Genomic DNA, 15,695 nt, shown 5'->3' with positions numbered 1-15,695 from the left:
TAACTCATTTGAATCCTTGCAACCAGCCCATACAAGAAGTGATATTTTTATTCCTCTTTTGCAGATAAGAACAGGGAGGCGGCTGGGCGCGGTGACTCACGCCTGTAATCCCAGCTCTTTGGGAGGCCAAGGTGGGTGGATCACCTGAGGTCAGGAGTTCGAGACCAGCCTGACCAACATGGTGGAACCCCCATCTCCACCAAAAATACAAAAATTAGCCGGGCGTGGTGGCACATGCCTGTAATCTCAGCTACTCAGGAGGCTGAGGCCGGAGAATTGCTTGAACCCGGGAGGCAGAGGTTGCAGTCAGCCAAGATCGCGCCATTGCACTCCAGCCTGGGTGACAAAGAGATTTTTTTTTTTTTTTTTTTTTTTTTTGAGGCGGAGTCTCGCTCTGTCGCCCGGACTGGAGTGCAGTGGCCAGATCTCAGCTCACTGCAAGCTCCGCCTCCTGGGTTTCCGCCATTCTCCTGCCTCAGCCTCCCAAGTAGCTGGGACTATAGGCGCCCGCCACCTCGCCCGGCTAGTTTTTTTTTGTATTTTTAGTAGAGACGGGGTTTCACCGTATTAGCCAGGATGGTCTCGATCTCCTGACCTCGTGATCCGCCCGTCTCGGCCTCCCAAGACAAAGAGATTTATCTCAAAAACAAAACAAAACAAAACAGGGAGGCCTGGAAAGTCTCTCCGAGACACACAGGCGAGTGGGGCGGCAAGAGGCAGGGCCCAGGCTGTGGAGGTCACGGCTCGCAAACCTGCCAGGTGAGCAGAGAGGAGGGGCTGCCTCTCTCCACAAGGCCACACGGTGGCCAGCAGTGGCATTAAGGCCCTGGGAATTATGGCTTGTGCACCCCAGAGACCCCCAAGCACCCTTGCCAGGGAGACACCCGACGTCTTCCACAGGCTGGAAAACCCCAGGGGTGATGGGGCGGACACCAGCAGCTCTCTGTGTGTGGCTTTAGACAGATCAGGTCCCCACTGGGTCTCAGTCTCCCCATCTATTCCATGTGAGGGTGGGCAAGGGTCTGAGGTCTTCCCAGGCAGGGTGTGGGAGCTGGAGTTTGGATTAGGCTGGGCATTGTTGCCCCCAGGTGGCCAGGGGTGGTACTACAGCAGCCAGGATGCCTGGGGAAGGCAGTGTCCTCCCCACGTGCTAGCCAGGGTCTGAGACTGTACGCCACCACCAACTTGGGACTTTCAGTTCCACACTGCCTTTCAAAACGCCTTCCCCGAGGGAGGAACATCTGCATCCCTGACATCCTGCTGGAAAGGGCTTCAGGAACAAGGGACAGGGACGCTGAAAGAATGCACGGTGGCTCACACCTGTAATCCCAGCACTTTGGGAGGCCGAGGTGGAAGGACCACTTGAAGCCAGGAATTCAAGACCAGTCTGGGCAACATAGTGAGACCTGATCTCTACAAAATATAATAACAAATCATACTGAAAAGGAAGCCCCTAATGCTTATGGCCATGGGCCTCGAGTCTTTGGACCGTGAGAGACCAGGGCCAGGTGTCCCATGCCAGGGTCCTCCACCAAGGATCTCAGCCTGTCGGGAGCTCCCAGCCTTGGCCTGCACAAGACCCCCACTCCCAGCTCTGGCAGAGAAAGGAGGTTGAGGCGGGAAGGGACCTGCAGTGATCCTAGCACCAAGAGAGAGGACTCCTTAAACCCCCCCCCCCCCAGGGCTGGGCACAGTGTCTCATGCCCGTAATCCCAGCAGTTTTGGAGGCTGAGGTAGAAGGATCACTTGAGTCCAGTAGTTCAAGACTAGCCTGGGCAACATAGCGAGACCTCATCTCTAGAAAAAAATTTAAAACAACTAGCTGGGCAGCTACGCAGGAGGCTCAGGAGGGGGATCACTTAAGCCCAGAAGTTCAAGGCTGCAGTGAGCTATGATCGCGCCACTGCACTCCAGCCTGAGAGACAGAGCAAGACCCTGTCACTTAAAAAAACAAAAAAAACAAAAAAAAACCCTCCCAGGTTCCCTCTTCTCATTAAACCTCCCTGCATTGAGTCCCAGCTCCAAATCCCTATGGAACCCCCAGCCTCTCTCTCTGAATTGTTAACCCCTCGTTGAACGCCAACCCCTCATTGGGCCCCACATCCCTGTCTAACCCCCAGTGCTTCCATCTGGTTTGGAGGAGAAGCCCTGCCAGCCCCTCAGCTGGCCCCTTAGTGGGCCTCACCCGAGATGTAACAGCTGCCGCCCGAGTGTCCTGTCCCAGCGGCCAGAAAATCCCAGTCCCGTCAGTGACACCTGCCTCTTTTCTCAGGCTCTTACCCGCCCCACCCCCACCTTGGCATTTCTCCTTCTGAGGCCCTAGGGCACCACCTGACCACGTCCCCCACCCCTTTCCAGCTGCCTCTGCCAAGTCGGCCCTGGTTATTTTTCCAGCACAGTCTGGCCCCAAGTGGCTCAAGGACTTTGAAGTCCTGGGTCCTGGGAGACCCCACTCCAGGCCCTGAAAATCCCAGGGTTCAGCAGTGGGACGGGGGGTGGATTCTGGCATTCTCTCACCCTCGATGCCTCAGATTCATTTAGGACACGGATTCTGTACAGAAGGAATCCTTTCCCCGCCTGCCCCCCATCAGACTTCCACCAGAACCAGTCTCTTCTCCACAAGGGCGCAGAACTCCATGCCCTTGGCCCATCTCTCCAAGGGAGACTATCTCCAAGGAACACACCCTGTCCAGCAGGAAGCTCCCCACGGCTGAACAGGTCTTATTATCTCTATGTTCCCAATCCTATCATGGGGCCTGCACACAGTAGTTGCTCAGTGAATGTGGGAGGAATGAATGAGTGAATGATGTTTTCTGGGTATTCGGTATGTCAGTGACTCACAGCCTAGGCAAACAAAACAGTCACTTCTTTAAATATGCAAGTTAGGCCAGGCGTGGTGGCTCACACCTATAATCCCAGCACTTTGGGAGGCCAAAGGGGATGGATCACCTGAGGTCAGGAGTTTGAGACCAGCCTGGCCAACATGGTGAAACCCCTGGTTGGTGCCGCATTATATAAAAGGCCGCTCCCTGTAGATGTCTCAAAACAAGCAAGTTTCCCTATAGCTGAGCAGCCAGCAACCTGCCTCCAAAAAAGGTCAGTTCCTCTGTGAACCTTCAAAAAGCTAACAATAACTCTCTTCACCTGGCACCTCCTCATCCATCCGTTTGGCTATTTCTATGTTCGTGTGTATATTTGAATGTGTGGCCCATGGCTCTGCTTGGCTGTACACATAACCGAATGCTTTATATATATTATGTCATTGGCGTGTGCATATTTATGGACGTGGAGGAGCGTGTGTGTGCCTGTGTGTGTGTGCATGTGTTTGCGTGCGTGTGTGTGCATATGTGTGTGTGCATGTGTGTATGTCACCTGTTCATGTATACTTGTGAATCCATGGGTATGTACACACGGCTGAGATGCGTGCTAAGAAGTTGCTGTATCTCTGAGTATAAATTGATGAGCTCCTACGAGGAGAAGCCCAGTTAATTCATCTTCCCAGATTGATCAAGGGATATGAGAGAAACTGAGGCTCAAAGAGGTTGCTCAGGGTCTGGGTCATCCATTCTGTCACTGACTGAGATGGAAACCAGGTGTCTTGCCTCCCGCCTTCACACCCTGCTGATTTCCAAGACCTGTCACCCAGCTCAAGCCATATCTCTGCTTATGTTCCCAGTCTCTAAGCTAGAATGACCCCTTGCAAGGCTTGGCAACCAAAAGCCCTGGGTCTGAAGCAGACTGGGCAGTAGCCACTGATAAACCTGCATCATGCACGATCAACCTCCAAAATGAAACAGAAAATTCCCCACAGCCTGAAATCCCCAGACACCCCAGGACTGAGGTCACCACAGTGAACAGAACCCCCAGTGCACATTCCCAGTCCTTGTCTGTGTATCTTTCTTAAAACATTCAACCTATTGATTTTTATATTACCAAAGTGACATAGGTTTGCTTTAAAAAAGAATTTAAGCTGCATAAAAATGCGTAAGCTAGAGGCCAGGCACGGTGGCTCATGCCTGTAATCCCAGCACTTTGGGAGGCCGAGGTGAGTGGATCACTTGAGGTCAGGAGTTCGAGACCAGCCTGGCCAACATAATGAAATCCTGTCTCTACAAAAGGAACAAAAATTAGCCAGGTTAGTGGCACTGGGCCCAGCTACTCAGGAGACTGAGGCAGGAGAATTTCTTGAACCTAGGAGGCAGAGGTTGCAGTGAGCCAAGATCGCACCACTACACTCCAGCCTGGGCGATAGAGCGAGACTCCATCTCAAAAAAAAAGAAAAGGCCGGGCGCGGTGGCTCAAGCCTGTAATCCCAGCACTTTGGGAGGCCGAGATGGGCGGATCACGAGGTCAGGAGATTGAGACCATCCTGGCTAACACGGTGAAACCCCGTCTCTACTAAAAATACAAAAAACTAGCCGGGCGAGGTGGCGGGCGCCTGTAGTCCCAGCTACTCGGGAGGCTGAGGCAGGAGAATGGCGTGAACCCGGGAGGCGGAGCTTGCAGTGAGCTGAGATCCGGCCACCGCACTCCAGCCTGCTGGGTGACAGAGCAAGACTCCGTCTCAAAAAAAAAAAAAAAAGAAAAGAAAAGAAACAGCATGGCCAACATGGTGAAATCCAGTCTCTACTACAAATACAAAAATTAGCCAGGCATGGTGGTGGCATCTATCATCCCAGCTACTCAGGAGGCTGAGGAAGGAGAATTGCTTGAACCTAGGGGTGGAGGTTGCAGTGAGCTGAGATCGTGCCACTGCACTCCAGCCTGGGCCACACAGCGAGACTCTCAAAAAAAAAAACAAAAAACAAAGTGTAAAGTGTAAGTTAGAATCATCCTTCACCCCCAGATCACCATTATGAATGGTGGGGTGCCTAGTGCTCTGAACTTTTCTAACAGGAAATAATTCCTAAGGTGGCCAGTAGGCCCAGCTCAGAAAATGACCTTCAAGGGGAGCTCGGTATGAGTAGAGGGGAAAAGGAACACAGAATCTAACCAACCAGGCTGAGGCCAGGCCTTGGGCGAATGGATCAAACCACATGTTCCAAGGGATGGCCAACCCCAAATGCCAGAGGCTCTGATGGAACTTCTGTCACTTAGTGCTTTGGGCCCTCAGAACTGCCACTGACCTTGACATTCAAGTCACTGAATCGTAGGACTGAAAGAAGCCTGAAAGTCCATCTGGGCCTATCTGCCCATTTTAGAGATGGGGAAACTGAGGACCTACAACTAAGCTGACTCCAGGAAGGAATCTGGCCATCTACGCACCTTCCAGAGCCTGCTGAGCCTCTGCCTCCAACCACAGCCCTGGAGGCAGGTGCAGGAGTGCACTAAGCCCAGGCAATTAGAAAGATGAGACAGAAAGAGAGCCAGGAAGCGATCTAATAGCACTAGAAAGGCAGAGAAGGAGCAGTGTGTCTCCACAGCTTGAAGCCCCAGGCTGGTGTTAGAAGCTCCACCTTCAAAGTCTGGCTCTGCTGCCGCCCAGCCGTGTAACCCTAGATGGTCACTTACCCGCTGAGTCTCAGCTTCCTCACTTTTATTTTACTTTTTTTAGAGACAAGGTCTTGTTCCGTCACCTGCTCTGGAATGCAGTGTGGCACGATCATGGCTCACTGCGGCCTCGAACTCCTGGGCTCAAGCGATCCTTCTGCCTTGGCCTCAGGAGTAGCTGGGAGTAAAGGCATGCGCCACTGTGCCTGGTCCTTTCCCCTCACATCTCAGAGCAGATAATCGTGTCTATTTCATGTTGTTGGAAGAATTAAGTGAGACAATGCAAGAAGAATTGAGCGCAATGCCTGACACACAGTAAGTGCCCAATAAATAACTAAAAAAGGTAGCGGCCTGTAATCACACCTGCAATCCTAGCACTTTGGGAGGCTGAGGTAGGCAGATTGCCTAAGCTCAGGAGTTTGAGACCACCCTAGACAGCATGGTGAAACCCTGTCTCTACTAAAAAAAAAAAAAAAAAAAGAAAAATGGTGGCACACATCTGTAGTCCCAGCTACTTGGGAGGCTGAGACAGGAGAATCGCTTGAACTTGCGAGGCGGAGGTTGTAGTGAGCCGAGATTCCAGCCTGGGTGACAGAGCAAGACCCCGTTCTAAAAATAAATAAATACAAAAAATACAAAAAATTAGCCCTGTGTGGTGGCAGGCGCCTGTAGTCCCAGCTACACGGGGACTAAGGCACGAGAATCGCTTGAGCCCGGGAGGTGGAGGTTGTAGTGAGCTGAGACTGCGCCACTGCACTTCAGCCTGGGCGACAGAGCAAGATTCCGTCTCCAAATAAATAAATCAATCAACAGTATAAGGTAGGGAGAGAGAATGAACACACACGTCAAGCAGAGTGGGGTGGGGGATGCCAAAAAGCACTGCAACTCACAATTTTCTGTTTCAGGATATTTGGAAAATCCACACTTCTGAAAAAGCCCCATCTCCCGCCCGAATTAAACAGTAACCACCCAAGGTCGGGGAAAGGGCCTTATCAGAGCAGGTTTCTCTCCAAGGGGCGGTTTGGCCTTGACCAGGTGACTCACCGGCTCTTGCCTATAAGTGTGCCCAGCCCATCCTGAGGGTCAGCTAGTCCTGAGCATCCAACCATGTTGGGCATCACTGTCCTCGCTGCACTCCTGGCCTGTGGTAAGTGGTGGGGTGGGGCTGCAGCCTGCAGGCTGTGAGCTCGGGTTGGCCTCCAGGGCAAGGACGGGAGGGGGGTGGGGGGCCTCTGCTCTCCAGGTAAGACACTTTGGGGTCTCCTGTGGGTTCAGATGCTACCAACCAGCTGTGTGTCAGACAAGCCACAGCCTGCCTAGCAACTCTGTTTCCACATCTGCAGAACAGGGAAGATGATCTGACGTGTCCCCAGTGAGAAACGAGGTGTGGAAAGCAGCACACAAGGGGCAGGGAAACGTGACGACTCACCCTGGGTTCACCTCAGGGAGCATCGGGGTCTGCCTTTCCCAGCACCCTCTCTCCCTTGGGGATTCTCCATTCCATCATTTTGGTGGCGTTTTCCCAGATTAGGAGCCCAGGGACTTGGCTTAAATGCCACATCTTCTCTGCAGGACCTAGAAAAGTCATTTGACCTCTCTAAATCTCACTGGCTTTTTCGGCAAAAGACAGCACTTAATGAAGAGTCCTTCCAGCTAACAACAACACTAATAATAGCAGCTCCTGTTTTCTGTGTATTTACTATGCGCCAGGTGCTGTGCTAGGACCCTTACATGTAGGAGCCAATTCGATCCTCAAAACAACCTTAAGAGGTAGGGTCTATTGGCAGGTACGGTGGCTCACGCCTGTAATCCCAGAACTTTGTGAGGCCGAGGTGGGTGGATCACTTGAGATCAGGAGTTCCAGACCAGCCTGGCCAACATGGTGAAACCCCATTGCTACTAAAAATACAAAAAATACAAAAATTAGCCAGGCGTGGTGTGGGTGCCTGTAATCCCAGCTACTCAGGAGGCTTAGGCAGGAGAGTCGCTTGAGCCCAGGAGGAGGAGGTTGCAGTGAGCCAACACCGTGCCATCGAACTCCAGCCTGGGCAACAAGAGTGAAACTCCATCTCAAAAAAAAAGAAAAGAAAAGAAAAGTAAAAGAAAAAGAGGTAGGGTCTATTAATAGCCCCATTTTACAGATGAGGACATCGAGGTTCAGTGCGACTTAGTATCTTGCCTGACATCACATGGCAGGTTAGTGGAAGAGGCAGAATTTGAGTCCACGTCTGTCTCGCGGAACAGCACGTGCTCTTGACCGCTCCAGGCAGCTTCCCAGCTGTAACAGTGGACTTCGTGCTCTCTCACACACACACCATGATGCAGGGGCCTAAAAAGCGACAGAACACAGGTGTACCAGGCACTCACACACATGCCAGCCACATTTTTTTTTTTCTTTTGAGATGGAGTTTTGCTCTTGTCACCCAGGCTGGAGTGCAAAAAAAACGATCTCAGCACACTGCAACCTCTGTCTCCCGGGCTCAAGTGATTCTCCTGCCTCAGCCTCCCGAGTGGCTGGGGTTACAAGCATGCGCCACCACGCCTGGCTAATTTTTGTATTTTTAGTAGAGACAGGGTTTCGCCATGTTGGCCAGGCTGGTCTCAAACTCCTGACCTCAAGGGATCTGCCTGCCTCGGCCTCCCAAAGTGCTGGGATTACAGGTGTGAGCCACCACGCCCGACCAAATGCTTTCTTTTCTATGTGTTGTCTAAATCAGTTCTCAGGACAAACTCACTGGATTAGTGTGATTCTTCACATTTCACAGAAAGGGAAAACGAGGCCTAGAGACCTGGGTGGTTTCCCCCCGTCACACAGTAAAATATCAACCCCGTATCTGCCCAGCCCCAAATCTGTGCTCCTTCCACCTGCCCACCCTCCCACTTGTTTCCCCGTGGGCGGCCAGCCCCACTCACCAGCTCTCCTGGCCTCCTGTCTCCCCAGCCTCCAGCTGCGGGGTGCCCAGCTTCCCGCCCAACCTATCCACCCGTGTGGTGGGAGGAGAGACCGCCCGGCCCCACAGCTGGCCCTGGCAGGTAAGCCTGTGTGGGGCTGGGAGGTGGAGATAGAGAGGCTGGTGGGGTGAGGGTCCCAGGGACCCGCGCGTTGACACACAGCCCTCCCCACCCTCCTGCAGATCTCTCTCCAGTACCTCAAGAACAACACGTGGTGGCACACGTGCGGCGGGACCTTGATCGCCAGCAACTTCGTCCTCACCGCCGCCCACTGTATCAGGTGTGCGGGGGTGATACCCTGAGACCTGGCCATCACCCGGGCGCGGGAGCCTGATACTCTGCTTTTACTGAGCAGCTTCTCCACACTCCAGGCACTGGGCTCCAGAAGCTACTCACACCCAGTAGCTCATTTATTCAGTCAAGTATTTATCGTGCATCTACTATGTGCCGGGAACCAACAGTGAAGACAAAGTCTGTGCTCTCGGGAGGCTTACATTCTTGTGGCAGGCAGAGCGGCAGACAGTTAAACAAGATATTACATCTCGGGTGATTTTTAAAAAGAATAATAATAATAATAAGGTATTGGTCAGGTGCGGTGGCTCACGCCTGTAATCATAGCACTCTGGGAGGCCGAGGCAGGTGGGAGGAGTTCAAGACCAGCCTGGCCAAGATAGTAAAACCCCGTCTCTACTGAAAATACAAAAATTAGCCAGATGTGATGGCAGGCACCTGTAATCCCAGCTACTTGGGAGGCTAAGGTAGAAGAATCACTTGATCCCAGGAGGCGGAGGTTACAGTGAGCCGAGATGGCGCCCATGTATCCAGCCTGGGCAACAGAGCAAGACTCTATCTCAGAAAAAAATAACAAATAAAAATAAGGTCAGAAGAGAAAAAACAGAATGAGGGGTTCTATTTTTAAAGGGATGGCCAGGGGAAGAGCTGAAAGGGGGATATTTGGCAAATATTTGGGACATTTCAGAGAGCTAAAAGGGAGTTACTGGGGCAAAGGCCTGAAGGAAGTGAGGGAGGAAATCATGGGTCTAGGGGAGGGGTGTTCCAGGTGGAGGGAACAGCCATGCAGAGGCTTGGAGAAGAGATCTGTCAGTATGGTTGAGAAGTAACGAGGAAGCCAGTATGGCAGGGGCAGCGTGCACTAGAGGAGAGTGGGAGGAGGGGAGCTAGAGAGGAAATAAGTGCAGGTCAGTGTCAGGACCTTGGCTTTGACCCTGAGAAAGAGGGAGCTCTTGGAAGGGTTTCTGAGCAAAGGAGAGTTGTGGGCTGACATATTTTTATATATTCCATAAAATATTTTTAATATAGTTTATTAAATATATATATTGCCATATATTTCATGTTATGTATTTCATATATAATTTTTTTTTTTTTTTTGGTAGAGACAGAGTCTCATTCAGTGGCGCCTTCATGGCTCACTGTAGCCTGGACCTCCTGAGCTCAAGTGATCCTCCCACCTCAGCCTCCTGAATATATAAGACCCCTCCTGGGTCTCTAAGCACACACCACCAGGCATTCCCAGCTAATTTTTCTTCTTGGTTTTGTTTGTTTGTTTTTTAACTTAGAAGCCCAAACCTCACCACAAGTTTTCTGTTTTTTGTAGAGATGGGGATTTGCCATGTGGCCCAGGCTGGTCTCAAACTCCTGGCCTCAAGCAATCCTCAGGTCTCAGCTTCCCAAAGTGCTGGGATTACAGGCGTGAGCCATTGCACCTGGCCTGAGATATTTTTAAACCCACACCGCTGGGTTCGGAATAGACAGGTGTAGGCCAGCGTACAAGTGAGGGGCAGTTAGGTGGATGCCGCAACTCTGCAGGCAAGAGCGGTGGAAGCTTGGATGAGTTTATTCTCACAGCCGCACTGGGAGTATGTTCCAGTATTGACTCCCCCTTACAGATGAGGGAACTGAGGCACGAGGCTACACAGCTAGGAGCAGCAAGCTCACAACATGAACCCAAGTCCCTTGACCCCAAGTCCTAGGCCCTTTCCCCTCACCCTGGGAAAGGACCATGGGGACACTCTCTTCCCCCCAAATGAGTCCCACCAAAGCTCCAAGCTCCCTCTCTACCCCACTGGCTGGCAGGACCAGGGGGCCACCCTGACTTGGTCCCTTTCCTCTGCCCAGCAATGACCGTACCTACCGTGTGGCCCTGGGAAAGCACAACCTGGAGGTGGAAGATGAGGAAGGATCCCTGATTGTGGGTGTGGACACCATCTATGTCCATGAGAAATGGATCTCCTTACTGGTACTGTGAGTGACAAACTGCCCATCCCACAGCCGCTGGGGGCAGTGTGGAAGGAGGGGTCCCCAAGACAGAGCTGCAGAGCCTGTCGCATCCCACACCTGACGCCCCATCCTCACCCTGGACAGCCAGCGAATGACTCTCTTACACAAAATGGCAAAATGCTGAGTGGAGACAAATACCCCTCGTATCCCCCTCATTGGCCAAGACTCCCAGGAAGGTGCACAAGGAAGGCCCCCCACAGTGTCTCTTCAGAGGCTGGGCCAGGGCTCACCTTTACTGAGTGCCTACTGTATGCCCACATTGCAATCGACACTTTATATGTCATCTGTTATGCAATCCTCACAACAGCCCTGGACAAAGAACCGAGGTTCAGAGAGGTTAAGAAATGTGTCCCAGGCCGGGCGCGGTGGCTCAAGCCTGTAATCCCAGCACTTTGGGAGGCCGAGATGGGCGGATCACGAGGTCAGGAGATCGAGACCATCCTGGCTAACACGGTGAAACCCCGTCTCTACTAAAAAATACAAAAAACTAGCCGGGCGAGGTGGCGGGCGCCTGTAGTCCCAGCTACTTGGGAGGCTGAGGCGAGAGAATGGCGTAAACCCGGGAGGCGGAGCTTGCAGTGAGCTGAGATCCGGCCACTGCACTCCAGCCTGGGCGACAGAGCGAGACTCCGTCTCAACAAAAAAAAAAAAAAAAAAGAAATGTGTCCCAGGTCACACAGCCCACTTTGTGGCAGAACTAGGAATCAAACCAGGTATGCCTGGGGAGGCCAGCTTGTATGCCTGTAACATGAAAATATTAAAACTGGCATCTGCAGGTGCCATCTTTGGCATTAGAGTTCTCAACTTGCTATAGCCTCTGTTTCAATGGGCACACAGCCAGCAGTGGTTTCCAACACTTCCACCCCCACCTCCCTCTGTTAACCCTTTCCCGAGGTGATGACATGTGAGAAGAAGCCGTCAACAGGGCGGGTGATCATGTTAGATGGGAATTGTTCGTCCCCACATCCCCGAAGGTCAAGAAGCAGCTGGCAGTCAGGATGTTCGTGAAGGACCCCTGAGCACCCTGGGCCTGACTCCCAACTCACAGCCGGAGCCCCTTAGCCTGGACTTGTGGGGCCAGGGTCCTCCTGCCCACTCACCCTCTCCACTTGGGATTCCAGCAACGACATTGCCCTCATCAAGCTTGCAGAGCACGTGGAGCTGAGTGACACCATTCAGGTGGCCTGCCTGCCGGAGAAGGACTCCCTGCTCCCCAATGACTACCCCTGCTATGTCACTGGCTGGGGCCGCCTCTGGAGTGAGTATCGTCCCTGGCAAATCCCAAGAGCCTTCCTGAAGGAAGCAGCATGCCACCCACTTTCCCTTTCTGCCTTCACATTTTCATGTCTTTGTAAACTTTGTAACAATAACAGCTACTATTTATTAAGTACATACCATGTGACAGACACTAACAAGGGTCTCTGAGAGATGTGGTGAGGTTTAGACGAGTTAGAATTTGTCAAGTGCTCAGAACAGCACTTGGCACATATTAAGTGCAGCATAAATAAACGAAAATAAACCATTTAGGGGTTGGGGGTGACATCTACCGTATACCATATGCCCAAATAGATCCCAGCGGAATTAAAAGTTAAATGCAAATCATGAAACTGTGGGATACTTAGAAGAAAATGCAGATCGCTATTTAGAAAATCCTGGGGGAGAAGCCAGGTGTGGTGGCTCACGCCTGTAATCCCAACATTTTAGGAAGCTGAGGAGGAAAGACGAGTTGGGGCCAGGAGTTCAAGACCAGCCTGGGCAACATAGTGAGACCCCCGTCTCTACAAAAAAAAAAATGTTTTAAATTGCAGCGTATGGTGGTGTGTACCTGTAGTCCCAAACTACTCAGGAGACTGAGACGAGAGGATCACTTGAGCCCAGGGGTTTGAGGCTGCAGTGAGCTGTGATCTTTCCAGCCTGAGCAAGAGTGAGACCTTGTATCAAAAAATTTAAAAAAAAAAAAAAAAGGAAAGAAAAAAAGAAAATCTTGGGAGTGGGAAAGGCTTTTAAATGTGTGACAGCAAAGACAGAGACCTGCAAGAAATGATTGACAACTAAACCCCCAGAATCCAATTTAAAGACAATTCAACTCAGCGCTGTAGCTTCCTTCTGCCGGCAGTACCTGGCCCTCTGGGACCTGGGCTTACCTCTTGATGAAGGGCAGGTGTGTGGTCTGCACAGCGTCTCAGCCGGTGCTCCCCTGGGTCCCGTCCCAGGCCTCTGCTCCCTGAAGGCCTGGGGAGGGGCTGGGCTGGGCTGCCCGGCTGCCTCCCTGGTCACTGCTCACTCTCTCCCCAGCCGACGGCCCCATTGCTGATGAGCTGCAGCAGGGCCTGCAGCGTGTGGTGGATCACGCCACGTGCTCCAGGTTTGACTGGTGGGGCTTCAGGGTGAGGAAAACCATGGTGTGTGCTGGGGGCGATGGCGTCATCTCAGCCTGCAACGTGAGTGACTAGGTTCTGCACCTTGTCTCTACTCCAAGTGGCCAAGAAGACGTGGGAGGAGGGGGGTATGATGGACCAAACCCTTCCCCTGGGAGGAGAGTGAGTGAGTCCTGGCTGGGCCAAGCAGGCTCAGGGTAAGCCCTTCACCCCTCCAGCACTGTGGTGAGAGCATGAGCATTGAGCATGAGTATCTGAGTTCAAGCCCCAGTCCCACCATTTATGAGCTGCGGAACCTTGGGAAGGCCGTTGAACCTCTGACCTCAGTTTTTCCATCTGTAAAATGGAGTTACAGTAACCACTTCACAGGGTTAGGATTAAATGAGTTTAAAGGATGCAGAAGAGGCCTCACTGAAGTTTCTACACATGTTCCTCCATACCATTTGCTCCACCAGTCCAGGGAGACCAGAACCAAAAACATCTGAGATAATCAGGGAATGTCCTGTTTTCACACACACAACCCTTTCCCCATTCTCGCCCTCCTTCCTCACCTTCCCAGGCCTCTAGCACAGCTACCAGCATCCTCACTGCTCTGAGTAGCTCACAGAGTCTCAGACAAGGGGACCTGAACAGCTAGGGAAACTGAGGGATGGAGCGGAGTAACATCATCCCAAGATCACACAGCAAACCAAGAGCTAGTCGGACACCCCGGGGCCTCCTAGAACAAGGCCAAGGCAGCCCCAAACCACACTTCCTTTGCCTCCCTCACCATGGGAAGTCTGAGGCCAAAGCTGTCTACTAACTAAGGCTGAGAAACCAACCCACATCCCCCACCCCAACCCAGCCCTGCTTCCCAAGCCTGCCTCTCGGGGGCCTGGTGGCTGATGCCCTCCCGATCTGATGCAGGGGGACTCCGGTGGCCCACTGAACTGCCAGCTAGAGAACGGTTCCTGGGAGGTGTTTGGCATCGTCAGCTTTGGCTCCTCGCAGGGCTGCAATACCCTCAAGAAGCCGGTAGTCTATACCCGGGTGTCCGCCTACATCGACTGGATCAACGAGGTGGGTGCCGCCTCCACAGCTGTCCCTGCACCTGTCAGCCCCTCCCCTTCACTCGCCCACCCCCTCACTCATTCATGCATTTATTCATTCATTCATTTATTCACTTATTCATTCGCTCATTCCTGCCCTTATTCACTCATTCATGCATTTAGTCACTCACTCATTCATGCATTTATTCACTCATTCATGCATTTATTCACTCATTCATTCATGCATTTATTCACTCATTCAGCATTTATTCACTCATTCACACATTTATTCATTTATTCACTTATTCATTCACTCATTCTTGCATTTATTCACTCGTTCATGCATTTATTCACTCATTCTTGCATTTATTCACTCATTTATGCATTTAGTCACTCATTCATTTGCTCATTCAGTGATTCATTCATGCACTTATTCACACATTCACTCTCTCATTCAAGAAATATTGGTTGAGTGCTTCCAGTAGGAGGCCTTAAGTTGGGTCCCAATAAGGATACAGTCATCGACTCCTCCATCCATCCATCCACTGCCTTCATCAAGCACTTATGTCCCCGTCCAGGCCCCACACCAGTCTCCCCCAAAACCTGACCCTCTGAGACTGTGGCCCAGCAGAGGAGACAGATGGTGTGGATGGCCATTTATCATCTTGAGAGTAGGGGAACAGAGGGTCACCCTGGGCTGGGGGCTTCCCCACTGGGGACAGGGTGTGTTCCAAGACCCCTTTGCACAATAACCTGAAATGCTGAGGGGCTCAGACCCCTTGGACAGGGATAAGGCTGGCATGTGAAGGCTGGGGGCCGCCGGCCATGTCCCCATGGACCCACCCTCCGGGCAGAGCCTTGTGCCGCCCCAGAAGATGGCACAGCTCTGAGTCCCTCACACTGTTCTCTGCTCCTCCAGAAAATACAGCTATGACTTGTTGCTGGGAGCGGCGACAGGGAGTCCCTGCAAGAGCAATAAACTTACTTTTCCCAGGGCCGCCTGGATCCTTGATTTGCGCGGCCTCTAACTGTTGCTTCCCAGCTCTCTGGTGCTGCCCCTTTCCACACTATGCAGCCAATGAGAGAGCTCACTCAGCCAGTTTCCCCCACCCTGCATTAGACAAGTGGGGAAAGGGAGGCCCGGAGAGAGGGCCAAGGAAGGAGCCTCCTGGGGCATTAATGGGAGGCAGGGGGCTAGGGGTGGAGAGTCCAGGGAGTCTTGCGTGAAGCTGGAGGGGATGGGAGTTAAGGACTCACCTTCCCCACTCCATCTCACAAGCTGTGAGCAGGTGAGACGCTGATGAAAGCACTCACTTCTCTGATCCTACCTCCACCGAGGGGCCGGGCAGGTCCTCACGGCCCCCAGCTGCAGATGGAAGACAGGGTCTCTCCAAGAGCAGCCTCCTCCAGGCCACAAGAGGATGGCCAAAGCTCAGGGACAACCACTCCTGGGGAAGGGGCTCCCTAGCAGGGACCCCCCCAACCCACCCCGCAGCACAGACCCCACGGCTGTTGTTGGCAGGGGCTCTCTGCTTTGAGACGTGTTTAG

The 15,695-nt window shown here is 52.4% G+C and overlaps 1 protein-coding gene across 1 annotated transcript; it reads left to right on the top strand.

The window, feature by feature from the left end:
- Positions 1 to 6,416: 6,416 nt before the first annotated feature.
- On the top strand, positions 6,417 to 15,142 carry CTRC (chymotrypsin C). Its single transcript, XM_033228214.1, has 8 exons — positions 6,417 to 6,637; positions 8,432 to 8,523; positions 8,625 to 8,722; positions 10,579 to 10,704; positions 11,862 to 11,998; positions 13,036 to 13,181; positions 14,025 to 14,177; positions 15,066 to 15,142. The coding sequence occupies exons 1-8, from the start codon at positions 6,598 to 6,600 to the stop codon at positions 15,078 to 15,080; spliced, it is 807 nt and encodes a 268-aa protein (XP_033084105.1). The 5' UTR covers positions 6,417 to 6,597; the 3' UTR covers positions 15,081 to 15,142.
- The last annotated feature ends 553 nt before the right edge of the window (positions 15,143 to 15,695 follow it).

This window comes from Trachypithecus francoisi, unplaced genomic scaffold (genome assembly GCF_009764315.1).
Source record: "Trachypithecus francoisi isolate TF-2019V2 unplaced genomic scaffold, Tfra_2.0 Lachesis_group12, whole genome shotgun sequence".
In the NCBI taxonomy this organism is placed as follows: Eukaryota; Metazoa; Chordata; class Mammalia; order Primates; family Cercopithecidae; genus Trachypithecus; species Trachypithecus francoisi.
Note: the sequence above shows the minus strand (reverse complement) of the source record. Positions and strands in the feature narration are given on the sequence as shown.